The 27,879-nt window shown below is 39.5% G+C and overlaps 1 protein-coding gene across 3 annotated transcripts in view; it reads right to left on the bottom strand.

The window, feature by feature from the left end:
• The window catches only part of PHKA2 (phosphorylase kinase regulatory subunit alpha 2), a 44,785-nt gene that overhangs the window by 9,567 nt on the left and 7,339 nt on the right, over positions 1-27,879 (bottom strand). For 2 of the 3 annotated variants that reach the window (XM_041472317.1, XM_041472316.1), the window contains exons 4-27: positions 27,686-27,854; positions 26,765-26,847; positions 26,097-26,177; positions 24,985-25,083; positions 24,529-24,675; positions 24,250-24,303; positions 23,570-23,692; positions 20,089-20,184; positions 18,616-18,723; positions 17,841-17,919; positions 16,295-16,429; positions 14,386-14,495; positions 11,742-11,886; positions 11,187-11,265; positions 9,568-9,731; positions 8,738-8,911; positions 7,496-7,584; positions 6,284-6,417; positions 4,617-4,773; positions 3,075-3,154; positions 2,766-2,844; positions 2,513-2,642; positions 1,820-1,921; positions 1,096-1,214 (exon numbers count right to left, since the gene is read on the bottom strand). In XM_041472317.1, coding sequence (XP_041328251.1) covers positions 1,096-1,214; positions 1,820-1,921; positions 2,513-2,642; positions 2,766-2,844; positions 3,075-3,154; positions 4,617-4,773; positions 6,284-6,417; positions 7,496-7,584; positions 8,738-8,911; positions 9,568-9,731; positions 11,187-11,265; positions 11,742-11,886; positions 14,386-14,495; positions 16,295-16,429; positions 17,841-17,919; positions 18,616-18,723; positions 20,089-20,184; positions 23,570-23,692; positions 24,250-24,303; positions 24,529-24,675; positions 24,985-25,083; positions 26,097-26,177; positions 26,765-26,847; positions 27,686-27,854 — 2,736 coding nt within the window. The remainder of the gene's footprint in view (positions 1-1,095; positions 1,215-1,819; positions 1,922-2,512; positions 2,643-2,765; positions 2,845-3,074; positions 3,155-4,616; positions 4,774-6,283; positions 6,418-7,495; positions 7,585-8,737; positions 8,912-9,567; positions 9,732-11,186; positions 11,266-11,741; positions 11,887-14,385; positions 14,496-16,294; positions 16,430-17,840; positions 17,920-18,615; positions 18,724-20,088; positions 20,185-23,569; positions 23,693-24,249; positions 24,304-24,528; positions 24,676-24,984; positions 25,084-26,096; positions 26,178-26,764; positions 26,848-27,685; positions 27,855-27,879) is intronic. The other variant, XM_041472318.1, reaches the window with a different exon arrangement.

Below are 27,879 nucleotides of genomic sequence, written 5' to 3' on the forward strand. Positions count from 1 at the left end.
TGCTTCATGTTAAGACCATGTAAAAATGCCACTCCTTTCTGAAGGTTTATTCAATCTGTTTCATCAATCAAAGGAAAGCCTAAAATATTTCCTCAGATGAGGCTGCTCAAAGCCCCATCCAATCTGACCTTATACATTTCCAGGGACAGGGCATCCACAACTTCATCGGGCACCTGTACCACTGCCTCTCCCCCTTCATTGTAAAAAGGTGTCCTTGAATCCAATCTAAACCCACCCTTTCAAACTGTTTCAAGTTTCAAACTTTCACCCTTTCAAGTTTCAAACTGTTGCCCCTTATCCTGTCACTACAGGCCTTGGCAAAAAGCATCTCTTCATCTTTCCTTTAAGCCTCCTTTATATACTGGCAAGGCTGCAATAAGGTCTCTTGGAGCCTTCTCACTCTAGTCTGAATAATCCATGAGGAAAAATAAAACCATTCTTAAAAATGTATTTTATTTGACCACTACCTTCCTACTTATTCAAAGCAAAAGAAAATTACTAACAGAGACACAAAATAGAGAAATCAAATCACTCATAATAAAACCACCAGTCACATTCATTCAGAGTATTTTGGTTGTGTTTTCTGTGATCTCTCCATATACTCAGTTGAAGTATAATTTAAACTATTTGACTTGAATATATATGTATAAATTCTAGCAGTAATCATCCTCCATTCCTGAAGAAACAGAACTGGAAGAAAACAAAACAAGATTCCTTTTCCACATGGATCTTTTCCAAAAGGCATGTGATCCAGTTTTGCATCTTGGACAAAGTACAAGAATGAACACTGCATAAAAGCTTCTCTTTGTACATGTGACTTTCCCTTAGCTAAACATGATAGAAGAACTGCTTTTATGGTGGACACCACGAATGCATTACAGTTTGCTCAAGTTCTTCTACATTCAGCATATGAAACAAGAACAAAAGAGGAAGAACATTTTTGGAGGAAACATCCCTTAACTGCCTCCTATTTAGCGATCAGTTTTAAATCAAAGCAAATTTGGAAATTTCTGTTATTTAGCAAGAATAAAACCTAACATACCACAGTTTCAGAACAGCTGTACTTTCTGATGAGCATTGATAGAAAACCCTCACCTGCTTCATCTCACTCTTCAATTTAGTAATACCACTTCTTTCTGTTTTGGTTGCTCCAGAATGCCCCATCTCATGAATAGAAATTGCAGGGCTGGATGAAGAAGAATCTACAGGTCGCACTAAAGAAGCAAATGGATATTTTTAACATCCTAAGGGTAGAAAAATAGATTAAATTCTATCTAAGAAGTTAAACACAAATCACTTCAGAAATGTGCAATGCTCTCGGTGACAGCATCCTTTCACAGAATCAGATCAAGAGTTCAAATCTGATTTATCAAGTAACGGACCAAAATTCATTCTTGGATATGAGAAACTGATTTTCCAAGACAGTGAGCAATTGTAAATTTAGTCAGAATTGCAATGAGTCTCTGAGGGTCTAAACAAGAGCCCAGGAGACAGCTGATGTGCCAGTCAGGAATATGTGGGCATCAAAAACATGCTTCTTGAAGGCAGGTTAGATATGACCTTTTAATGGCTTTTGTTCTGGTTCCATAAAATTTCTCCATTTTAAAAGTTTGCCTTCCTATTACTGAAAATTTGATACAATCTTATTTCAGTGCAGGATAGCTTCCACCATATGTGTTTTGTTTATTTCACAGCAGACATACACATGTACTGGTCACCCATGATTAATACATGACCTATACCTTTATTTTACCTGCAGAAAGAATAGATCCCCACTTGTAAGACAATCTAACTTAGCATATAAAAATGAACAACTTACAGCTTCTTTCCACTCCAAACTCTTTCCCACTGAGAATATGATGTAGAAGACTTTTCATATCAAAGGGGCTTAGATTCATCAAGCTCTCTGAAGCTTCTTCACCTAGTTAAACAAAACAAAACACAATGACAAATGTCACTGGGAAGACAATAAGCTATAAAGGCTTCCTGGCTAAAGTAACTGTGAATGAAGTCCAATCACATTTAACTCTTTGGCTAGCCCTCCCTTTAATAAAATTAATATGTAGTCACATTTCAAAGAAAATATATTTCAGGACTAAACAACAAACACTCCACAGAAATAACATTATTTGCATTAATCTTTATTATGTCCTAGCTTGTGCAAAATTTCACTGAAGCTCATGATGAAAAAGCAGTTGCTCCCTTATAGAACAAAATCACTTAGAAAGGTATAACAGCCATCTCCCAACAGCAGATGACCCATGGACCTACATTCCAGAGGCAGAGTTATTCCATAAAGAATACCCTCTGATATTCTTTGAATAAGTGGGGGTGCTGGGGGGTGCTTAATCTTTCATTAAGTAAAAGAAAAAGTGATTTTCAAGGTTTGTGACTGCGCATATTAACTAAGAGATTAATAAAAGGATTTAACACACATGAATTAAAAGATCAACCACAAAGGGTAAAGCAAAAATGATACCATAAGTACCCTTACAATGAAACTGCTTCCTACCTGAGCATTTCAGACTTCGTGCCAGCTCAGTGGCCATCACCTGGATTATCAGACCAATGCGGAGCCGGAGCATCTCCACAAAAAGACTGGGCTGTGACCGGACGTACATCGCCAAGTACATAATTATCTCCTGCAAGGACAGATCCGTAAAGGCACCCATCAGAGAGGGTCTTCATGGCTTTCCCTGCCTCAGAGCAAACACTGGCACAGCACTGGGCACATCCCAAGAAGCTTTTCTGCACAGGCTGCATACCTGTGTCAGGACTGCAATACTGATGTCTTGGCCACTGGCTTCGTAAATGAGATCTGTGAGCTCCTCAGGTGGCAGTGGGCTGCAAGAAGTCAAACCACAGGTAGCAGGGACTCAGCACAACCAGCTGTTAAATTCTTGAGCAAGCACTGGGATCAATTCACCCAGGACACAGGTGCCTACAACTCTACCTGGGTGGCTGCAAATCCCTTTGAGGCCAAGGAATAAGGTTTAAAAGAACATAAGAGCAGCAGAATGGTACCAGCAGGAAGATGAATGGCAGCCCGTGCCCAAGGCAGAGCTCCAACTTACGTGGTAATGATTTTCTCACGGGGTTCTGGTGGCAGGCCCACTGTAAGTTGCTTGTGGTGTGACAGAAGGTCTGTGCATGCCTGTCACAAGGGGACAAAAAGCAAGAGATCTTTCTCTGTGTCATGTGGAAGTGATATGGCTTTTAATTGACCAAATCAAATTAATTCTATTTATTTAGCAATATTTAAATGCATTTCTATTAATTACCAGGTACGCAAATCCAGCAGAATGCTGTTAAATAGTTGCCAAACATCTGAGGTCAACAGGGCTATGAGAGTTTGAAAGTAGCCTGTTTCCCTGCTCAGTAAGATCAGCAGCATAATTATTAGATTAGGAACTCCAGTGGGGCTGGCAGATCAATAAAGGCTTTCATCCTTTATCATATGATAAAGTTTTGTCCTTTATTTAAGACAATCCTATTTTTAATTAATGAAAAGTTTGGCAGCATTAATGAAAAAAAATTCCTGCGCACTAACATATCTCCTAAAACAAACACCCAGCATACTGCATCACATACCTGATACAGTCTGAAATAGGTACTTTCCCCAGTACCAGTGTTTCCTCTTTTATACTGACCTCCTTTAAAAGTGGATGTTCAGTTTACCTGTTTTAGTATCCTGAATCAAAAAACATCACAGAGCAGTGTTCCTTGATTTTGAAGAGTCTATTTTCACTCCCTTAACATGGAAGAAAACAGACAATCTCTGTTCCTCCCCTCCAGTTCTTTGTCAATACCTTCTCAAGTTAACATACATGGCTTTTTGTGAGCACATCTGTACTGCTCATCCTTGTCTTGAGAAGGCAAAAAGTTCTGTGCTTAATGAAATACCATGCACAGTGATTATCACAAACTGCTCCCCACAGACAGGACTGTCACTAAAATAAGGCATCCTAGATTTGACACAGAGCCTTGAAAATGGCCAGGAATTACAGAAAGAGCTCCTCAAAAATATGCAGGGGATTACTAGAAAAATTAAACAAATACTTTCAGAATACTTGAGAGGAAAACTTTTTGTAATGATCAAAATAATGTCTGTACTCTTAACAGTATATTTTTCTTGTTACCACTTAATAGTCATGGATATTTAAGTGGTTCCAAACATCCATTCACAAGGCAGACTGTCAGCCCAGGGGAATGGAAATGGGCAGAACATGTTTTTGTATCATCACTAGTACCCTGACATAGCAGTGCTTCATACCATCACAAGAGCAATGGACAATTACCAGTGACAACTGCAGCTTTCAAAGCACACACTTAAGCTTCTCCAATTAACAGAGGTGAAACAAAGCCTTCACAACTATTTACAGTGTGACATTCTCAGTCCATGCCAACATTAGCACAGTCTGCAGTACAGATGAAAGATAAAGATGTAGTAAGATTCTAGATCAGAAAAACAGCCAATATCTAATTAAAAATGCTGCACTGTGTATGTTGCAAAGTAAAACCAGAAGAAGGTCAAGCACAAACCTCAACAGCAAGACTGATAGTTTTATCTCTCTTCACAGGCAGGAAGCTTAACCAGGATTATTTGTATTTCATACCTCAGCCAGGACTTCAACTCTCTTTTTGAGTATGCCAGAAATGTAACGGATTAAGCCCCATTCCTGATTGAGGCCTGCCTTTCTGTAGAGCTCATTGAGGAGGCAGTGAACAGTGACACCATACTGTCCATCCAGCTCTGTGTCCCAGTCAGCACCTCTGCCAAAACAAACAGGGGGCAATTGTCATCAGGCACAATGCTAAACTTTACCACACAGCTGGATTTTGACTGCCTTGCTCACGTTGGTGACAGAATTCAATACCAAATGGGACATCTGTGCCTTCACCACAGATTCACTATATGTGGACAAAATCCTCTTGATACCAGTAATTTTCACAATAACTTGAGCACTCATCCAGCTGTGAGCCAGCAACTTGAAAAGGAACCACCTGAAGGATTTCCCCCTAGACTTTAAATTGAGCATTCACACGGACAGTTTGCTGGAGGAACACTCCATGTAGTGCTTTGGCAGAGCAGAATTCAACAATATCTTCAGTACTGCTGAAGACTACACACATTTTCCAGATCCTTCAGGGGGATTTTTTAGCCATTCCTCTTTCTTAGCTATTAACTAAACTTCTGTGTTGCTTATGCCATTACGGAAAAAAAGCAAAAGGGATTTCTCTTCCTCTCCTTTGAAATTCACTTTTGAAATTGGCTTTTGAAATTCACTCCATTATGGCTTCTCTTTGGTAATGTTTTGAACTGCCACAGAATGACTTCAACTCCTGCTGACAGAGTCCACCAGAGGTCCATCTGCCTGCCCAACAGAGTCTCCCTTGGTGAAATTACTGGTGTTACATGCAGTTAAAGAACAAAACATATTTTTTATAGGATTTCCTTTACTCTCTTTAAGAGAGGATGCTAAACATTTTGCTTGAAAAATCAAGAAGATCAAAGAAGATGTCCACACAGGAGACGGACTAAAATAAACAAAAATGCAGTTTTTGTAGCAGTAGGGAAGACCATCTGTGATTAACACATACTTGTCTTTGCACCAAAAGCTAACTACCTGACAGGGTCCAGCAGTATTCTCCTGCACAGGAAAAAAACCAAGCTCAATAAAAACACTTCAGAAGATGATTCTGTTGTTTCTATTTGCATTTTGTTCCCATCAAACCAACTAAATAGCAGGTGTTTACTAACTCCAGCAGATGGGCCCAGACTGCTTCCAAGAATGTTTTAAAAAGTACCAAATTTTAGCCAGTTGTATACTTAAATATGCAAAGGGATTCGATGAAAAATAGTGAACACTCATTAAAATTGCATTTTGCCTTTAGTTAGAAAATGACAAGATAAATTTTCCCTCCACTTTCATTCTTGTGTATGAAAATCACACCAAATCTTTGTGAACTTCAAATGGAGTGCCACAAATATAGCAGGGTGTGTTCTCATTCATGGAAAGGATTTGTGCATCTAATTTGTGAGCCCTGGAGACTTTATGTACTTGCAACTGTGTGCAAATCAACTCTAGAATCTGCACAAGTCTTCTTTTATATCCAAATAATTCCTGTAATCAAACTAACTGAAAATATGCATGTTAAAGCACAAAATATTTCCACTGTCCCCTCAAAACAAAACCTGAACAGTGGAAACCTTTTGCACAAGAACAATCAGATAGCTGCGACCAAACTGAAAGATGCTAAAGTTCATACTCAGGCAACTTACTTGAGTATATGCAAGATATACAAGATATCTGCTTGATCATGGAGTGTTGGACATTCCTTCAGCTGATTAACAAGCTTCCTGCAATCCAAATCACCATGAGCATCTTTAGGTAAGTGTGAAACATTTTCATGGTCCTGATAACAAAGATGGATGAAAAAAAAAAAATCACAAGACATGATCTTGAAAAAAGTAGCGGATCTGTAACTTCCAGTAACTTCAATTAAAATGTCATTAAAAAAAAAATCACATCAGACTTGCAACAAAGCTCTGCACTTGAAATACAGACACATCACTTAGTTCTTGCCAGGGTACTGCAGGCACAGAAAGGAGACTAACCCCAAGAAACACAATCCCTAGAATGGAACCTTGTATCTATTTTTCTTTTTTGACAAAACAAAGAAATCTGGATAGTGCATACTTTTATCTGCATACTTTTTCTGTCATCTATTTTCATCATTTCTATGTTACTTGTAAAGAGAAAAGCAGAGAGATACTATCCTTTTTTTGTTGAAATAATTTAGACTTTTTGAGTTCCATCTCTAACCTGTATATAAAGTGGCACTTTATGAATGCAAATATTGCCATTGTAAGTTTTCCAAGTATGAAAGTAAAATGATAACTAATCAGATTATGTAATCCTATGATGAATTCTTGGATGAAAATAAGTTTTGTTTAACATGCTGTTCAGCAGTTTATGTAATCCTAAAATACCATTTCTACAAACTGAGCCTTGTGCAGAAACATATACCAAGACAAAACAAGTTCCCAGCACAACTCCATCTTCATGCCTTGAGGTGGGATTTGGCTGGTACCTTAAGGACATTCACACATTCCCTCTTACCCAGATATTACTATAAGTAGCATTTCTTGGAAAACATCTCTAAAGCCTGTGAACATCCTGTCCTTTCCCTTGTGTTCAGCTAGAACTAAAGACAATGACTTAACTTTTGGCTTTTAAAAATAAGGCAATCATTATGTTCTTTTCTGTTTTGCACATTCAATTAAAAACTTTCCACTTGATAGTGTCTATTTGACTAAAAAACCTTCATCCAGCCAAAAAAATAATTCCCAAAACAAGGGAGTGCCTTGGACAGAATGGCTTGTCTGTGAAGAAAAATGAGACCTGGCATAGGGTTTGGAAGGAAAGCATGAGGAAAGGCTAGAGCATTGCATCCTAAAACCACAAACAGCATAAAAATTCCCACACCTTACCTTTGTCCCGAAGAAATGAGGATTATCAACAAGATTCAGAGACTTTCGGTGTGTGTTCAGAACTTTAGTGGGAAGAGACATAGACACGGCTGGAAAGCAAAGTCACCAGAACAGAAAGAAAAATAAGGCTGCTTCAGTAACATGAAAATCAAAAACACCTATATGAAAGCAGCTTGGCTAGGTAAAAACAACAGAAATACCTCCAAGAGTCAAAATACAGAGGCAGTGCTTCTGAGATGCTGTGCATAGAACTGAGAAGCTCATGTTCTGAACTTTATCTCCTTGCAGGTTTGCTCTGAGTGTTTCAGATTTCAGCATGTCAAAGGCTCAGGGGCTACATGCTCAACTGATACCTCTTATTTGGCCTGTGACTCCAAAATCCTGCAGCACAATGACCTGACCCTGCCAAGTGTTTTAAACACTTCAACAGGAAACGAGTTTGGAGAAAATGGCCTAACTGGTATGATTTCATAATGAAAATTATAATGCTGAATGTAGGTTAATGCTCTGTTAACTTCATATGCTGTATTCAATGGAGGATCAGATGATGTGGCACATGAAAGATGGCAGAAAAGAATAACAGAAAAGCTTGGAAGTTATTAATTTACACTGAAGTTAAGGGAAGTCTTCCATTGACCAGGGCATTGAATACTACCTATCTACATATAAAACCATGCATATGTTGGAATCCATTTACAAATTCAGCCAAAGTCTTATTTTGGTTTATACCCTCCAATCAGGCTATCAGAAATATGGCATAGTTAGAAAGACTGTGCTCCCTCTCTACTCCATTTGTTCTTACAAATTTAGAAAGTACATTATTTATGTTTTTCTTGTATTGAAACATTTCATTTCACAGCAACTTTATTAAAATTAAAAAGTACATTTTGTCTGCCTTTATACAAGCAAAGACAAAACAATCAATTAATTGATTTGGGTTCTAAAATTCTATCCAACTAAGAAGCTGTAGCAGCTTCCATAACATTAATTTTGATTAAATGTTACATTTCATTGCAGGTTTTCTGTGTATACACCATGACACAGGATACTGGGGGAACATGACAGCAACAACTTTAGTCATTCCTACTTGTTAAGGAATTTCTTATCTCTTTTCTATAAGGAAAGAACTAGTGGCACAAGTATGTCAAAAGGTATAATTTTTAAATACTTGAACTTACCCCTTGTAGCAGCCAAATCAGGTTTTTTAATTATTATCACTAAATAAACAACAGGGAGAAATACCTGGAACTTCCAAGCCCTTTGTCTTGGCCATTATTGACAGGATCTCTTCTGTGGAATGGTTTGCACTGAACACAGGTGGTTCACTCGCTGTCTTTGAAGTTGGAGGTAGGTATGACTTCAGGGCTGTGCTCTGCAGGACATCATTTATATACTGATCCAGCTCATCCTGGCTATCTAGTGTAACGTTCATAAAAAAAAAGAAAAAGGTTTCTTAAAGGCAAAAATCACTATTTATCATCATCACTTTCTTATTCAAACACACCACTGTATTATTGCTTATTTATAAGGGCACTCAAACGTGCAAGAACAGGGTAAGGAAGAGATTTTTCAAGCCAAAAAATTGTAAACAAAAGAAAAAAATGTTTTTGACACTGAAAACAGATTTAGAAACTAGCTTTGCCTGTGAAAGGAATCAAAAGGGGTTTTATTTTGCTGGTATATCATAGAACACAGCTGGACTTGATGATTGTAAAAGTCTCTTCCAACTTGTATTATTCTAAGACTCTGTCATCTCTTCCACACAAGTTCTTGTCCACGACTCTTCACAGTCCTTTTCCATCTAACCTCTTCCACATCTCCCCACCTGCTGACTCTCCAGACTCAGCTTTGCTGTAGCAGCTGCCAGTCAATGCCAAACTACAAATGCAGGAAGAGCACACATGAATTCATTCTCTAAACTGAGTCAAGCAGGTCCTATGCTCAGGTGGGTGTATGAGAAAACCAAATGACCATCAGCTGTGTACAGAACAGACTCTGCACTGCAGGCAAACGCACGCTCTGCTGACAGAACTTGACAGAGAAAAAAATAACAAGTGAAAAAACACTACTACCTTTTTCACAGAAATCTGCTGGGTAGTCTCCATATTCACTGTCAGGACTGTTACAGTTGTCATTATGGTCATCAAACAGTTTTAGGTCACAATCTGGATCCAGGAAGCTCAGATATGTATGAAAAGAGGTGGTAAGAAATTCTGATAGCTTGCCTATCTTCACCCTGCAAAAGGGGACACATGCCAAACAGCATTAACATCCACCATTCTGATACTGATTAATGCTCACTTAGCTTTCAACAACTCCTCCAAAATTTATGAAACCTACTGTTCAATCCACCTTTGGCAACTATAAAGCCACAGAAACTGACACTGAAAAATAAAAAAAGGAAAACAACAGTTGCAGATCCAGCTGCGTACTTACTGCTCTAGGTACTAATTGATTTTAACTGTGCTATGGTAACAGGCCTAACTCAAAGCCTAATTATGCAGGGTGTTATAGGTTCATATAAAGAGACCCTGAACAAAGACCTGAGCTCCAAGGATAATGCATAAGAAACTCGGGCTGAGAAGGCCCCATGAATGGCCTGAATGTGTCTTTTCACGGAACTGGAGGCAGCTAAACCATCTGTGATGGTTTTAGGATAGGAGTTAATGATGGGGCTATGCTTTGGATTTGTGCTGGAAACAGTGCTGATAACACAGGGATGTATTAGTTACTGCTAAGCAGGGCTTACACAGCATCCCAGACTTTTCTGCTTCTCACCTCACCCCACCAGCACAGGCTGGGGGTGCACAAGGAGCTGGGAGAGGACACAGCTGGACAGCTGACCTATGCTTACCACAGGGACATCCATACCATAGGGTGTCATGCTCAGCATATAAAGCTGGGGGAAGAAGGATGAAGGGGAAGATTCTCAGGGATACAGAATTTTGTCTTCCCAAGACACAGTTACATTTGATGGACTACAGCTTTCCTGAAGATGGTTGAACTGTCCATGGAAAGTGGTGAATGAATTTCCCATTTTGTTTTGCCTGCATATGTGGTTTTTGCTCCACTTACTAAACTCTTTATCACAACTCACAAGTTTTCTCACTTGTATTTTTCCAATTCTCTCCCCAGTCCCACTAAGGGGAGTGAGGGTGAGTGGCCACGTGGGGCTGAGCTGTTGACTGGAGTTAAACCATGACAATATTTAATTGTCAAAGGAAGATACTGATTGAGAGGGAAAGTGGAAAAAGAATAGGGAGATACTGTGGCATCATATTTTACACACAGATGATTGCAACACACCAAGTTACAAGTACTACATGCAATCAGTGTTTAAAACATGTCCAGTAACTGTAGAAGTAATTTACTTTTTAATAACAGAAACCCAGCCAGATTCACATTTCAAAGATTTCATATTTCAAGAGTTCATATTTCCAAAGATTTGATATTTGTTTTCTTTATCCATTAATGGCAGTCAGAGATGGTACACTTTTTCGAGACAGATCTTTTCCATTGCACCTGAGGCCCAGCTACCATTTGATTGCCACATAATAATTAAAGCTGAAACTTCCTTCTCTGCACAATTGTAGTACAAAGTCTGTGCACTATCACAAGTTCAAAACTGACACCTTTACAGGATTTAATTTAAAAAATCATGGAGATAATAATTTGTCAGTTTTAACATTACCTTGCACCTCCAAAATAACCATCTTCTAATTTTCTTATTGTGGCAAGAACTGCTGGATGAATGTCAGTACCATCATCAACTAAAAAAGAATAATGGAAGAATTGGAACTCATCAACACATTCTTAAATTATCACATCTATACACAGTGCATTACTGGGTGTTGTCTACAATGTAAATCAGGCAAATTTAAAGCAGAACCCACAACTGCTATCAATACTAGCTTATTAAAAAATCCTGGACAAGCAAGCAAACCAAACACAACCCCTAGATAAGTTCTAAAGACAAACACCAACCCACTCAAGACAAGTTCCAAAGGGATTTCTTTGAAATTTCTTTAGACAGAAATAACATGGAGATGGTTGGTGATAGAAGCATATGAAGAGGGAGCAAAACCAAAATTAAATATTACCATGTAATCCAAATTCAGCATACACATGAGAAAATTGAACTGTACTTCTGATGTTAGAAGTCCTGCTACCTGTCTACTCTCAAACCAACATCCATCCTATCCTCCTGCAGTAATCTACTCTGATTGAAACAGAAGATTAAGTTTACCAAGCATTGTGTGGGTGATAGGAAATGTCAAGGTTGGTCTCCCTGTCATCCTCCAACAAGAAGTGAGGTAAGCCAGCTCCGTCTTGAGCATCTCCACAATCATCTGATTGTCTAGAGCCAGGTAGAAGTGATGCTGGTCAGTAAACTAGAGAAGAGAAAAACACAACATAGGGGTAGTTGTTAGTGCTTTCCCTTTTTTCTCTGTTTCTTCCCTTAAATCATTCACAATGATTAGCCACAGGAGCTGGTCCTGACCACAACACAAATGACCTGAATTAACCTAACATGACCTTAGACTGTGACACAGAAATCCATGCTTGTGCAAGAGTCCATTTTTTTAAACCTGTAGACTGACCATCAAAGTAAGCTGTACAAACAAAACCTGGGCAATCACAGCCATGAAGCAGAAACTTCCCAATGACCAATTACACTGACCTATGATCTGGAAGATGGAAGTACTCTAAATGTGGAAAAAAAGCTAACAATAGTAACAAAACCAATACACAGGCTTAAGTGCACATTGGGGACTGGGAGCTGTATGTCTCCAGTCTCTGTATGTCTCTTGGGAACCATCTGAAAGTCAGGCAGAACACAGAAAAGCTGACAGTTACTGAGGAAAAAAGGCACATGAAATGTGCAATGGCAAAGTGCTGCTCCCACTGCAGCAGGAAGCCAAGAACCACAGTAAGAGACTACTGTGGCTACCTGAGGAGCTGGAAGAAAAGAACATGGACAAATAATGGAAAGTATGTCAAAGCAGCCACAACAAAATTAAGGAAGCCCCTAAGCCTTGGGGAGGGGTAAGTGCATAAAGAACATGGAAGCTCAAGCTGAAAAAGTCCTGAGAAATTTTTTCACAGAAGGAATCAGGAACTAGCCAAAACAATCCTTGAGCCACTGACAGTTAGCTTTAGTAATTCAGGAAGAACAAGTCCCAGAAATCTGGAGACAAGGAAACACATTGCCCATCTTTAAAAGGAAGAGCCATTTAAAAAGTCAGGCCAATTCCAGTGCGTGGAAACAAAGGAAAACAAAGCCAATTTGAGACAGACAAGATAATTACAAAATGATAAAGTAAGATGGACAAAAACCAATCTCAACAGATTAGTCTAGTTTCCTTCTTTGGAGCAACCAGATGATAAGTATAAGAAAATTTGCAGAAGCTGACACCTGGCAGCTTCTGCAAATTTTCACACTAGTGAGCTGAACTGACTTCCTAGGAAGCAGAACTACTTTTAAAATTGTTCAAAAAAGGTAGTTATTAACCACTTTTTCAGAATTACTGTATCTGAATGAAGTTAGTCTTTGCCCCACACCTAATCAGTGTTTTCGCTAGAAAAGAGAATGAAATACAAATGACAAAATCACAAATTTTGTGGACACTAGTCAAGATCAACAAGATGATTTAATTGCTAACCTTAGGAAGGTGACATTAAACATTAACTCCACCCACCTCAAAAAAAAAAAAAAAAAAAAGTCAGGGAAGTGTCTGGCTTCAAAGTACAATGGAAAATGTTATGGAGGTTTTAGTAAAACATGGAATAAGCAGGAACTTATTGTTCACTGTGTTACTAATGTAAAGATAAATGCCATTTTGGAATATCCTAGTAAGTATGTCCTTATTTGATACATGACACGATTTTAGCAGGAATATTGGATCCTACTTACATAGAAAGATGTGAACTAAGAGGTATTTTGAAAAAAAAAAATCACAACTGTAAGGAATTTTTACCTTATTTACAAAAATGAAAATTGGTACAGGGAAGTAACACAACAACTAACATTTTATAAAGCTGCTTGTGATCAACTGACATGGGGAAGAATGAGAAAGGATCTACATTTTTTGCAGTAAATCTGATTTGTTTGGACATTATGAAGCAATACAGAAGCCTTCTACAGAGTCCACTGACTGCCTTCAGCTGAGTTTAAAGACTTCATTAGTCAAACATCTGTTTAGAAGGATGGATGCATTCTTTATCCTGCATCATTCTTTATCCTACATGCTTGGAGCAGGGGACTCCCTGGCCATCTAGTACCAACCGCTGGAATAATTCTGTTAATAAGTGTGTTGCATTTCATTAAATGTATCAATAGGAGCCATTGATTCTATGAGGATCCAAACTTTCAGCAACATTGAGAAAATGCACTAAAGAGAAAAAAAAGACAGAACATCCATTTCTCAGCACTACTGGCCCTTTCAACAACATAATGAAAAGATCACACCTTCACCTCCTAGGGGTTACAGTATTTGGCACACTTATATAGTACTAAATTTTTCATCAAAGCAATTGGTAGAAAGATATATTAAGTGACCTATTTCTGCAGAAACTATTTCATTGATTAGAATGTTGGTGTGGGCAGAGATTAGTAACAACTTTGTACTATTGACTCACTGTGTTCTCCTAAGCCAGAAGCCAAAGAAACCAGACTCTGTATGACTGAAAAAAGATTTATCAGCAGTTCTACCTTGCTGATCAACCCATGCTCTTAAAAACACTAAGAAAAAAAAAAAAAAAAAAAAGCACATCTGCTGTTTCAGCCCTGTTCTGCCTAAGGGACAATGACAGCAGGGAAAAGCAAAGTGCTTCACTAATGATTCACCATTAAGAAAGGAGTGATTTTCCTGCCAACTTTACATGCTTACCTGAGGGGTAAAAGCAAATATTTGATTTCTTATCACGTAGAGCTTGGAGGTGCCCAACACTCCTATGTGTCGGTGTGGTCGGCCACTTAATTTCATGTTCTTGTTCCGGCCTGGAAAGGAAAGGGAAAGAAAAGAATCTCAGCTAACATCTGTGTTGTTTTCCAAAATAACCACTTTATACAGCAAAATTTACTGCACTAATACCAGTAAGGCAGAAAACCAGTAACATAGTGTGAGGCTACACACTGGTTTTTTAGAAAGCAGCAATATAATAACCAGAGTCCTTCAAAGGCCTGATTAAAAATTAAAATTTGGCTTCATTAGGCATGGATTTGGTCTTATAATTACAGTAATTGCTCAGCTTCCCCACCAAGAAGGGCAGGAGATGTGATATTACAAAAAACAAGGCCATCAACGTAACTCAGAAATTCCAGTGTTTTCAAATACAGGACCTTAAAAACGCATGCCTGCAGGCTAAATCAACACAAAAATACATCCAAATACAACAAAAGATTTTCATCAGGCTTTAGTAAGCTTCACTTTTCTCAGCAGAGCTTATTAGCAATGATCCACACTACAACCTTTGCACCAGCAGCCAGGAGCTGACTTGAATCTTTCTGACAAGAACCAAACAACCAAGTGTCTGAAAAAATACTACTGTGAACATTCCCAAGGAAGTCACTGTTAAAAACAATGTATCAAATCACCTTATTCACACTCCCCCACTAGTGAAAGAAAGCTAATATGAATTATAATAAAATAAATGTAAGCCTCAGCAAAGCCCTGCAAATGTTTCATGTTTTTAAAAGAACTTTGAGATGAAGAGCCAGATTCTTTCGCAGAAGAAACATATACAATTTCTCTGTGTAAAGGGCATACTTTCTAAAATTTATCTGGAGGCCCCATTACTTTGAACAATTCCAAAAAAAGCTCCTGTTGAAACAAAAAAAACAAACTTACAAACAAAAACTACCACAAGAAAAAAATGTTCACCCATGGGCAGCCTCAGCATTATCTGTAACCAGATTGCCATGGGAACGTGCTCCAGACTGACAGAGAAGCAGGATGCAGCTCCCTTGTCCAGACAGCAAAGGAATCTACCAGTGCTGAGTCACCCCACCTCAATTTTATTTTATAGCAGTATCCACAGTTTTGAGCAATGAGTTGCTGGCATACCTGAAGAAGTAAAACTAAGTTAAATTAGGAATGCATGTAACAAACTTTCCACCAAGACCCAAATAATTCCAGCAAGGATTATCAAGAAGCAGACTTGATAATATAAATATCACTATACAAATATAAAAAGACTTAACAACTAGAACCAGTCAGAGCTTTGGAGCATTTATTTAAGTCAATTCAGGCTCTGAGGAGGACTTGAGAGGCACTGCTGAGGAACTGGAATGTATTTAAAGTCCTGTGTTTAGAAAAGCCCTAAAGGCTTCTGGGTTTGCAACAGAGACAGAGAGCTTCAGCAGCTTATCTCAGCTCCAGGTTGGAAGGAACTTTAGCAAGAACCTGACAGCCCAAAGATGCTCTGATAGCAGCACAGCTTCCCTGATTTGGAGCAGAAAATTTCCCAGACTGCCTGCTCAGAAGATAAAAGTCATACTGCCCAGACTCAAATGACTTCTTGAAGGAAAAATACTTGATTTTTCCTTCTGTGTTTTACCCGACATTTTTTTCAAAAACCAGTTTCTCTGTGGAAGTGGTTTCTGGAGGACAAATGAAGAGTCAATTTCTGTCTAACTCCAATGGCACAGGGAAGCTTGTATTTTCTCCACCATTTTTAACGAGATAATTTTCCTACCTTATCGAGCTCCTTATTTAAGACAGAAGTTCTAAGTTGGCTAAGCTTCTTAAAAAAATACCTTGCCTGGCAGTAGAGAGGCTTCCATGTTGAAATGCTTACCCAGCATGGTGTAGAGGTTGCTCAGGATGCGAGCTGGCTGCACCCTGAGTGGATGGATATCAGCAATGCTCTGAACGTTGATTCCACGGTCTTGCAACAGAGTCTTAATTTGATTAGATTCTGCCAAAACAGTTACTGTGTAATAGAAAACAAAAACACAAGTAAAAACCAATGTTCTACTCTTTTTAACTGTCTCTACTGTCACCTCTCAACAAATGCATTTAGCTAACTAAAAAGGCATGAAGACCTCACTTTTTTCTTAATTTCTGGATTCATGAAATCAAAAGGGATTGCAATAGGGCACCTGACAGATTTTAATTCTCTGTTTCTCAGTATTTCTTGCCACTTCTGTCCACTCTGAACAACAGTGGTGGCCAGAAGGGTCAGAAAGTCCTCTGAGGTGTCTGCTCGAACCTCCTGCTCAAAGCAGGGTCAGAACTGCTGAGGTTAAAGCAGGTTCTTGGGGACTTAATCAGTTGCTTCTGTTTGAGTACCACTAGTTTGGATCACACAGTCTCTTTAGAAGAGAGTCTCTTTTAGGGCTTTCCCCCGTAGAACAAAGGGAAATATGACTTGAAAATCTTTGTTCTTTTAACACAGCACACTATAACAATGCAGCCAAGTCACTGGGGAACGGGTGCTGTCACTTGTATAGCAATACATATTTCAGAGGACACAAAATGGCAGAGGTAGGGAGAAAAAAAAAAAATTCCCTAATGAGAGAAATTTACAATCCAGGCCCAGAACCTTGAGGTTTTGCCCATGACAACTGGCTTATTGATTTGGGACTAGTAATGCAGTATTCTTCTTTGTATTGTGAATACTTGCCACAGAATGCTAAAAATCAGCAAGCACTTCTATTTCTGTTGGAAATTAAGCACTTCAGAATAATAAAATGCTACTCCCATGAGGCACCAACAGGGGGTAAACAAGCACCAGCCCAGGTCACAGGATCCTTGACAAAGGCTGCTCCTGATAAATGAGCTGGTTGCTCTTTCAGCATGGTCCAGGCACTGGAAAAGTCTTTAAGACCTGATCTGCTGGTGTTTGCTCTCTACTTAATTTCTGGTTTTGGCTGTTCTTGCACAAACTAAAGGGGCCACTCCCTGCAGCAGCCAAAAGCTGGTAACTCAGGCTGCCTCACCTCTGTGCACAGGGATCCTCCTCACTTGGTGCTCTCTGGTTCCTCTGAAAAGGAGCTACATGAAACCTGATTAACCCGGCCCATCTCCTGTCAGTTCTGCTTCTTCTCTCTAGAAGCTGCCAAGATTTCCCTTTTCACTACAAGATTAATTTTGCCACTCTCCAACTCCTGACAAGTCTTAAAATTTTAATTTTTTAAAGTGTCTTAAACCTGATCTTCCCTCTTGGTAAAAGGCAGCTAGGCAAAAAAATTCTTCCTCCTTCTCACAGTGTCGTCAAAGCATCTATGCCCCATGCAAAAAAAATCCACATTACTTTAAACACATCTTTAATCTCTCCTGTACACAGGGACTTTGCCACCACATGATTCAATTCACACAGAATGTTCACAGAATTCCTTCACCTTGTACCACAACGTCAGGTTTAAATCCCGTGGAAAATCTCCTGTTTAAGGGATCAATTTCACCTGCAGCAAGAAATCCCTAGAACAAATGCAAAAGAAAGAAAAAAGAAGGAAACAAAGAGAATTTAAGCAAAAGGCTTCTGACATAAAGAATAAATCCTAGCCAATTTTCATATTTTTTCAGGACAGCAGGACTTAAAGCTTGGTTTGTCTGCCCTGTCCACTAAGTAGTACATTCAATAAAAACAATGGCTGCAACATTTTTTGGAACAAGAAAATGGTTCTGACTGACACAATCTGCATTCAGAATTCCTACTTTCAGAGTTACAGCAACTGACATAATTTTACCAGGAAAGTGATTTCCTTTGGAGCTCCACTGAGATATTTGTGCTTCTTTTAACTAGTCTGACTTTAAAGTGTCTGACTAGTAGATCCATCATGACACAGAGCAAGAATAGCCTAGTAAAGCTGAAATGGTCCAAAATCCTGGCTCTGGAACAGCCAAGCCAGCCTGGACATACTCCTCTATTCTAACCATATTCCAGACCATGTGACAACTTACTCAGCTTGATCAGAAACAGACAATTGCTTAGCTATATTAGAAATTAAAAAAACAAAAGGTCCTGAAAGCTTAGAGTCAGCCTTTCATGGTTCATGTACATGTTTCTACTGGAAAACACACTGTCCTCTACCTGTCAACCAAACTATACTTAAAGGCCAAGCCATCTCAAACAAAATTAAATACCAGTTTATCTGCTACGCAAGAAATAATCACCTCTGCTAACAGGCAGCTCAGGACATACAATGATTGGCCCCAAAGATGGGGCAACTTTCCCACTGGGACACGATCCACTGAGTGAGGATTTTCATACTCCTCATCCACCTGAAAACAAATACATAAGCAAGAAAAATTACCCTAAAGTTGTGAAGAACAATCAGTAACATGTAAGTATTTGCAGACATACAGTCTAACATAAACCCTTTGAAGCCTGCCCTTACTACTGAGATAGAGATGTAGTGGTTTCACTTCTAAGGCTACATATTTTCTGGGACAAGAATTATACTTTTTGTACCTCTTCCCACCCTTCAAAGCTGGAGGATGAATGGGGACTCTGCATGCAATTATAGCTTTGGTATTAGCTCTTCCACTTTCTTCTCACCATGCCTTTCCTGCCTTCCCTCTGGGCTGAGCATAGGTAACTGGGCGTCTGCTTTCCAACCTCTTCCAAGATGACACTTTAACTTCACTGATGTCTACCCAGCTTTCTGAAGCAAAGGTGCTTTCCAATACTAAGATTATTCCACCTTTCCTGTGTTAGCAAGGATGGTCAATAGAAAATTGACTTACTAATTTACAAAAACTGCCTTAGTTTTGCAGTATACACATCTATTGAGGGTGGGGCAAAAACCCTCCCAGATTACATCTCCAGGCAGCCATTTCATATTTCTTTTATAGACAGACAAAATCTACCCTGTTGATGTGGCATGTTTTTCAGATCATTATCATCATATCAAAATTCACAAGAAGGCTCTGGACTCTTACACGCTTGTTCCCACTAGGAAGGCAATTCAGTTTCCACCTCAGATCTGCGAGCAAGGCATCAGCTGTCGGCTGAGCAACTCAGACCAACCCAGGAGGCTCCACACCCTTAGTGAGTGAGGGCTGAGAAGTCTGGAGTGGGAGAAGAAGTTGGCAGGGAGGGATACAAAGGCAAATAGCATGGAAGAGCACATGAGCTCGTCTGAATTTCTCTGTCACAATGGGAGAATGAGATAAACAGTAACAGCAAAGGTGGGGGGAAAATACCCAAACCAAAATCCCAGCCCAAACCCTAATCCATTTGAAACCTGTCTCCCATACCTGCTCTGGAAAAGGGCAGCACAATCAATCAACAGACTAGACAGGCAGGACAGTCTATGCTTTATTTCTTCTTTGAGCTTCAGTTCCTAAACTAGTACCAACACTTCTTAAATATATGTCTTGCTCTAAGGATGTAAAATGTTAGACCTGCTGTAATATTTCCAAAGACAATGAAATTTACTAGTGAAAAATGTGACCATTTGGAAGCCTAAAGTTTACTATTTCTCAGCAGGAGCTGTGAGAAGTCTCTTACTTTTTAAAATAATGTGCAGTAGTCTTTTTTTATTGTTGGTTTAGTTTCATCAGACACAGAAAAACAGTAAGACTGATATTCCTCTTACTCTCTCTACTTTGCATACTGAAGTGGATGCTGCATTTTCACAATACCTTTTCTGGAGGGACTGCGTAAAGTTCAGGCATTAGCACTAATCCATTCTTCTCTCGAATAAGTATTCCTTCCAGAGCCTCTCTGTACTCTTGTACCTGGAATTATTTTTAAGACAGTGAGAATTTACATTACAGTCAGCAAAACTGAAATAATAAAGTACTTTTGAAGAGTACTTTTTTACTGAAAGTTAATATATTTAAAAAAGAAAAAAAGGGGTGGAGGAATCATGATTGCTGATGGAAGAACAGGGTTCAAATTATCAGAGACTGTTCCAGCATCTCAGTGTTATCAGAAACACAAACACCTGTCTTCAAAATGCAACACACTGCTGCAGTACAAAACTTCCAATATATTCCTGCTGAGAAGTGTGGTGGGTCTAGCGCTGGCCAAACACCAGTACACCCGTTAGAATATACTTACTCATTTCCTGCTGTGAGATAGGATTAGGAGGAAGGCAAAGCAGGCTCAAAACTTTAAAAGGGTATAAAGAAAACTTTATTAACAGTAACTAAAAGAAAGAATAATAAGAATCAGAATAAAACCTTTAGAACACTTCTCCCCCCTACAACTTTTTTTCCCACTAACAATGTACAGAACCAATTCAGTCAGTTTATCACTTTTCTAGAAGAGTCCTTCTTCAGCTCACTTAGGGAGAGGAATCCCTCTTGTCAATTTATGGAGATTTCCCCACAAGAAAACAGTTCTCTCTTGTGACTTTTAATTTCCACAAATAGCAGCCACCCAGAAATCTGCGATCGTGAAGTCCCTCCCATTTTTCACAGCTTTTCTGACAGCTGTGTTTATGGGCCATGTCAACTTATGGGGTACTATTTTAATGATGAGCTGTTCAAGATCAAAGATTCTCTTTATCTATCTCTGAGATCATCTTCATCTCTGAGAACAGAAGTCTTCTTCTTCTTTCCCTGGCGCAAAGGGTCTTCATCACTCTTCTCTCTTCTCTCTGTTCAAACTTCTTACGGGATCACAGCTGCTTCAGCATTTGCTTACTTGAGCATAGAGGCCTTTGCTCATATCTATAATTTGAACACTCTATCTCCCCATACTTTCAACGAGTTACAGGGAAAAAGAGTCTGATGCATCAATTGCATTCTTTTCCATAGCTGTACAAGAGGATTTCAGCCCCTGAAAGAGGGGAGATCAAGGTATCTCCTCATCCCTCCCATCTGGGACTTGACTCTTTCTTCACTGACCTTGGTGTCTTCATGTTGTTCCTCTACGTGTTCTCACTCTGTCCTCTTCTCTCACCCGAGGGAGGATTTAAGGTCTGCAAGTTTCATCCGTGCACTGGAAGAGTTAATCTCTTGACTGGGGCCTGCAGATGGTTACATGACCCCGGCTGGGCTTGGTAGCTTGTGGCCAGAGCTGACTGGGCTGGGCTGGGGAGTGGCAAGGATCTCAGCAGCCAGGCCAGGGCTCAGCTGCAGCACACCAGGGCCGACGGCCTCCCCTCCCTGTCGCTGGCAGCTGATGGGGCCCGGCCCCACGGCAGAGCCCACCCAGCTTGGCCCAGCCCAGCTGAGATAGGAGCCAGGCTGGCCTTGCTACCTGCTCTCAGGCCAGAAGGAAAAAGGGGCTTCCCTGGATTTTTTAACATGTTGTTAGCATGTGTATTCACAGAGGCGTGTCCAGCTTTCTCAGTGGTTTAATAGACTGCCAGTCCTCAAAGCTACGGCTTTTTGTCAGACACGGAGGAAACTGTCAGCAGCTTCTCTTAGCAAGTCACTTCCATGAATGGCTCCAATGCAAAACCAGCACAAGAAGTCACTGGAACATATCCTACAAGGAATTTTCAATGGATGACAGTGCAGTGACACAGACATCAGACTGCAAGTATTTGTCAGAGTGTAGGGCGTATAAATTGTCAGCTGTATGCCACGAACATTTGTCTGTGACTTACTGAATTCTGCTTTGCAGGATTGGGAAATCAGTTTCTCTTAACTGATTTGATTAAAATTTTGTAACAAAGAAAGGCTAAAATAGATTTAAATGTTTAAAAATATCTAAGTTCACTGATCAGCAAATCCTCTTGTTCTTGTTATATTATACACCATATTAGGAATAGGAAGAGCAGACTGGTAAGAACATGTAATACATTTTCTTTTTACCAGATTTCTTAGTTTGTTCCATTTATTAACTCTCCATTCCAAGTTTTTACTTAGAGAGAAACTTTTCAAGCACTACCAGCACCTGCCTCAGAAATCCTTTTTTCTCCTATTCCTGGGTAAAGTGAACCACTCAAAGTAAGGTACCCACAAGTTCACATACACTGACATTTTCAGTATCCTGTCCCACTCCACTTTTTTTGAGTCCTCAGGGTGCTTATTTTTCCAGCAAAACCATTTGTTTGCAGCAGTGACTGGGGACTAGACACTCACCTAAGTGTCTCAGTGACTCATTCAACTATGTTTAAACAGTAGAGACTGGGAGCAATTGCCCTGACCATGCCCTAGAACAGTCCAGCTGCACACCAAAAAAAAAAAAAAAAACAACCAGGTACATACTGTCCCAGATAAACCAACTAAGATCTAGAGACTGCTTCAGGAAGTGGAATTTTATTGGCAGGACTGAAGTTTCACTAAACTTTCTGATTTTCCCCCTCATGAAATAATGCCATATCTCTCTTCCTCAGACTACTTTTACTATGTTCAGGAAAACATTTTATGTGTCTAGCGCCAGGAGGAATTTCACTTGATTTGCAACAACTGATAGAGAAAGAGGGCTTTTTGGTCTGAAATTCTCTGAATAGTTTCTGATGACGTTTCAATTTTTAAAGGAGCTTAGCAATTTCCTATCCCTCTGCATACCAGGCAATTTTAAATCACATAAATTTTAAATTTCTTTCAATCTACCAATCTGCAGAAGTTCTGGTATGAATGTCCTGGTTACTTGCTGCTCTTTAAATCGCCAATACTCCCCAGGTGCCACCATAAACTTAGGAGGACTACAATGAATTTAGCTCTACTGATCACTGGATGTCTGGCACAGTAATGGCATGAAGTGAGTTAGGGAACTAGTGAAAATGAAATTGCCCCACATAAGCCAATCCCAAATCTTTTTGAATGTACAAAAAGACTGGAAGTACTACGAATCTTGCTCTCAGCAGCCAAGCCAGAGAGGCTGGGGAAAAAGGAGCTTGTTTCATCCTGAAGTAATTGTGAAAGGGGCATCACGATTGGTGATAAGACACAACCAGCAAAATAAACACTGTTTAGCCCAGTTTTACCACCCCAGCTAACAGAGCCATTCAACCTGGTAGGGAGAGGGCAACCAGACCCCAGTGTGCACAAGCCTGCTGCCTCTACCATGTCATGACCTCCCCAAGAAGATGAAACTGGTTGAAGACTATTCCACTCTGCTAATGGGGTATCTAAATAATACCCAAAACAAACATGGAACAAAGTTACAAAATACTGTGGGTAAATGGTTTTGCAATTTGAAAGCAATTTCTTCTTTCCTCACCTGGATTTTGTCCTCATTAAATATTCCATCAATTAGGAAGTATGTCCAGAATACTGGCCACTCACATTCAATATTCTCAAAGAGCTTGAGCTCAGCAGGATCATAGTGCAGCCTGCTTGGATCCTAAAAAATTCAACCACACTCATTTAGTCACAGTGTTAAATTAGTCACTTATATTCCAATCATAATGGTAGCCTATTTTATATAAATTATAGCATAAAAACCAATAAACCCACCAGAAATAGTTTCCATGCAGTCTCTTGACTTCTTTGTCACATTCACTCTCAAACTTATTTAATGGTTCTCCAGACAAATCCATCCTTCATAGTCTTGGGATCTAAGTGTCTCCCAAATGATTGTTACTTTGCCTCAGTTCAAAGATATTTTGGGATGTTTCAGAGATGCCATTTCATTTTAGACACCATAAGCATATCTAAGGGTTAATTTCTTACAGAATTATGAATTAAGTTCTGTCCTTAATAACTGTTTCTTAAACCCTTATATGTGTCCTTTCCAGGGTGGATACCTGGATTATCCCCAAATCCATTAACAAGTCTTAGCAGTGATGGAGAACTTCACCCCCTTCATGTAAATAAAACAAAATATGTCTGTAAAGAAGAGATAAAATTCTTCCCATGTCCTTATTGAAAATATACATCATAAATATACATCAGAAGTACCTCTCTGGGTGTCTTGTAACCATCTCGGAGAAAGCGACAGCAGCCATAGCGGCCCTGTAAAAACAGACAACATTGTAAAAAATTCCCCATACAATTCTTCCTCACAGACTAATATCAGCATAAAGGTGTGTGCTGAGTTTTATGGGTCACTTAGGGATCTTCCTCCCTCTCTTCATGCACAGATGAACCAACCTGGCAACCCTTGTTTAATTAGGATTTTTGGTTTAGCAAGAGGTTCTGCTTCTCTCTTTGGAAAACAAAAATAAAGTAAATCCTTACCTGCAATTTGGATATTATTTCACTCTTGGTTACATTAACAAGGTTTACATCCTCCACTGCAAAAGCTGGGTAAGAAATAATAGACAGAAGGCCAGCATCTATCTCCTTTGACGTGGATGCCCTTGGCAACATGGAGTACAGAATAGACTGAGCAAAACAAGAACAGGAGAGAGGGATGTAAAACGATTTGCCTACTTCAAAAGCTATGTCAAATGCAAATGAGACTACACTATTTGCAAACTGACAGAGAAATCTGTGCAGTTATTTTTAACTGAGTTAGAATGAGACTGCTATTCAGTTTCACATGATCTACTAGAAAAAGGATAAGCAGCATAGCCTGAAGCCATCCTTGTTATGTTACATTCTTGGCTTAGTTAATCAACACTTCATTTAAAAACAAAGGGGAGAGGGTGTTAGGTTTTCCCCTAGCAAAGCAAAGAGCAGACTAATTTTTACCTGACAGTGTTCCACTTCATCAGGAAGAACATGAATCACTGATTTGTGTCCTCCATGAGCTCCAAAAAGATCTAGTTCATCAATTGCTTCCAAAGCAGCCTTCAAAGAAAACCAAACCACAACTCAAAATCAATAAATACCTCTTAAACCAAGTATATACCCTAGCACCTGTACTTAACCTCTGAAAGAAATTATGTAAGACAGTAGTTTGCCCCACTGACACTTTTTTCATCTTTAAAGGGAAACTTGGTAATATTTTAGAAAAAAGTAACTATTTCAACTAGTAGGATAGAGGATTGATGTACTGGTGATCCTTCCTACAATTTACAGGCAATGCAAAAAAAACGGGAGCTGGGTTTCCAGAGACATCATCTAAATATTGACGTACTTAGTAAAAAATGCTTGTCCTGCCCTGTATTTCAAAATAGCCTCCTGTATCAGTGTGGGGCCAAGACCAGCTCCCTCTTGCAGTGCACACAAGATCTAACAAATCCTGCTGAAAGGCAAATACACCTTTAACCTTAACGATATTTGTCTTCTGTCTGTCCCTCCGACACCACATAATGCGGCAGTTGTCAATTACACATTTACATTTATGGCCTTCTGAGATTCATTTAGTATCTCTGTGACCTTGAGCTATGAGGGAGCCAGAAATATCCTCTTTCTTTTAAGTATATCTTCATTTATTTTTCTCTCTAAACTACTTGTAGAAAATTTCTTAAACTAATATTCTGTTGTTTTAGAATTTACATCTGACTTAATCTTACTGTGACAACACATATGACACTGAGGCTGAAGAATTAAGGAGGAGGGAAAGAAAACCAGAGGCCACTTTATAAGATTGCATCTCACTGAATCTGTCAGATTCATGGTTCAATTCATCTGGTATCCTTCTTGCAATCCCTGGAACAACTGCTCTGAAGTCCTTCCATGAGAGCCATTATCTCAAAAATTTTACACTAAAAAATACTCACACCTAAACAAAAGTTCTTATACAATCAGCTAACTATTGCAGTGGCCAAGAAGACCATACAAAGGAAGCCATCAGGTTTGTCAGAGCCCTTAAGCATAACACAGCAGCCATGAAGGAGGTGTCAGGAAGACATTCTCACTTTGGCCATCCCTACGGAGCTCGCGTTCAGTTCAGGGATTCCTTGGTTTGTCTTATCACCACGTTCCCAAATCCCATAATCCTGCAACAACACCATCAAGAAAAATATGGCATGATTATATACAAAAGCAATGTTTTGCCCCCGTCCCACAACAAATCCCCACCTCTACATTAAATTAGTTTATTATTTCCCTTAAAAAAAATAGAAAAAAAGGGGCTCCAAGTCTCAAAAGAGACCCTCCTCATGTTTGAATACACCCCAGCAGGATGATGTGTACAGTCACAAATCACTGCCTTCACAGAACACACAAAGCCCTTAATCCCTCCTGTGCATGCTTCTTCCCACATCCCTTCAACTTGGTTTGCTAACAACCTGCCCTTTCTAGAAAGGCCCACAAGACTTATAATTAGACATCAGGAAATGTTACTAATTATCAATAAAACCCCCTATTATTATGATAGAAAAAGTATACCTCACCCACACAGCAGTAAATCCTCCACAGCCCTCCCAACATCTCCAAAGATGCTGCTTGCACTCTAAAGTACTGACAGGTTCTGATATCTTCTTGTGGAAAAAAACAAGTCCCCATTTTACTTCTCCAGCAATAAATAATTTTTCACCCACACTTGCGCAGTGTTCAGATCATTTACATATAAATAGCTACTTACAGCAACTTTGTAGGCAGCTTCTATGTAAAAAACAAGATTCTGGATAAAGGTAACTTCGTCAAGGGTGAAGATAATACGCAGCCCTGATGAAAAGAAGGAAAGAGAATAATTATATTGTATCAGAACTGCAACAGCTACTCTACAGCGAGTTTCATGCTTTTGTTTACTTGCTACTAACCCCTGCCCACTGAAATCAAAGGAAAAAACTCATACTGATTTCCAAAGGTCAGGCAGCAAGCCTCAATACTTGCTACTGACAAAACACTTCAACCCCACCAATACAGACTGTTTCAAAGACCAACCAAAAACCACCTCTGTGAGGGTGACACTCAGACCATGGGTAAAAAGCAGAGGCAAGTGAGCCAGCTCTGGCTCTCCAGAACAGTGCATATAAATTCCTGCAGCTCCCCAGCCCTCTGCCTGCTCAGTGCTCTACCCAGGAACCTTCAAGATGACCAGGTGCCTGCTCTGCATGGATCAATTGCAAGGGGCTTCAAGGACAGAAAAACACGGAAGGAAACAAATCCTTATCCTCACAAGAGGAGTATGATTAAGAAGAACACAAGATAAAACAGCACCAGTAAGAGAAGAAACACTGATGGCACAAGTGCACCTGACTTGATGTTGCCACTCTCTGAAGAAACGTGGCTGACCCTATGAAGTCTTTAAACATGAGACTTCTCTGACATGATTCCAAATATCTCATGTATTTGATGCCTTGATTAAGGGCATAGACACTGCCAATTACTATAAACATGAAATTCCACATAAGGCCGATCTCTTTTCCAGAGAAACATTACTTGCTTCTGAGTAATAATTAAGTAAAGACCATTGAAGCTGATTGCTACATTTTTTTTCCTTTTTAAATAAAAGCTGGACTAGAAAAGGCTGCAACAAAAGGCAAAAATATCTTCTGCTTACCTGATGCAGTCATCTGTGCCAGGAAGAGCAGGTAGAGGGAAGTTGCATCCACTTGTAGGTGCCCCCACTGGTCGTCCCCAACCACCGTGGCACAAGTTGCAGAGTTATACTTGGCATGGAGGCAGTCTTTGGTACTCTGAGTGCGTTTGAACTTCTCTACTTTATCTACCTAGAAAACATCACAAATCTCAAAT

The sequence above is a fragment of the Pyrgilauda ruficollis genome, unplaced genomic scaffold (assembly GCF_017590135.1).
Source record: "Pyrgilauda ruficollis isolate IOZ18807 unplaced genomic scaffold, ASM1759013v1 scaffold29, whole genome shotgun sequence".
In the NCBI taxonomy this organism is placed as follows: domain Eukaryota; kingdom Metazoa; phylum Chordata; class Aves; order Passeriformes; family Passeridae; genus Pyrgilauda; species Pyrgilauda ruficollis.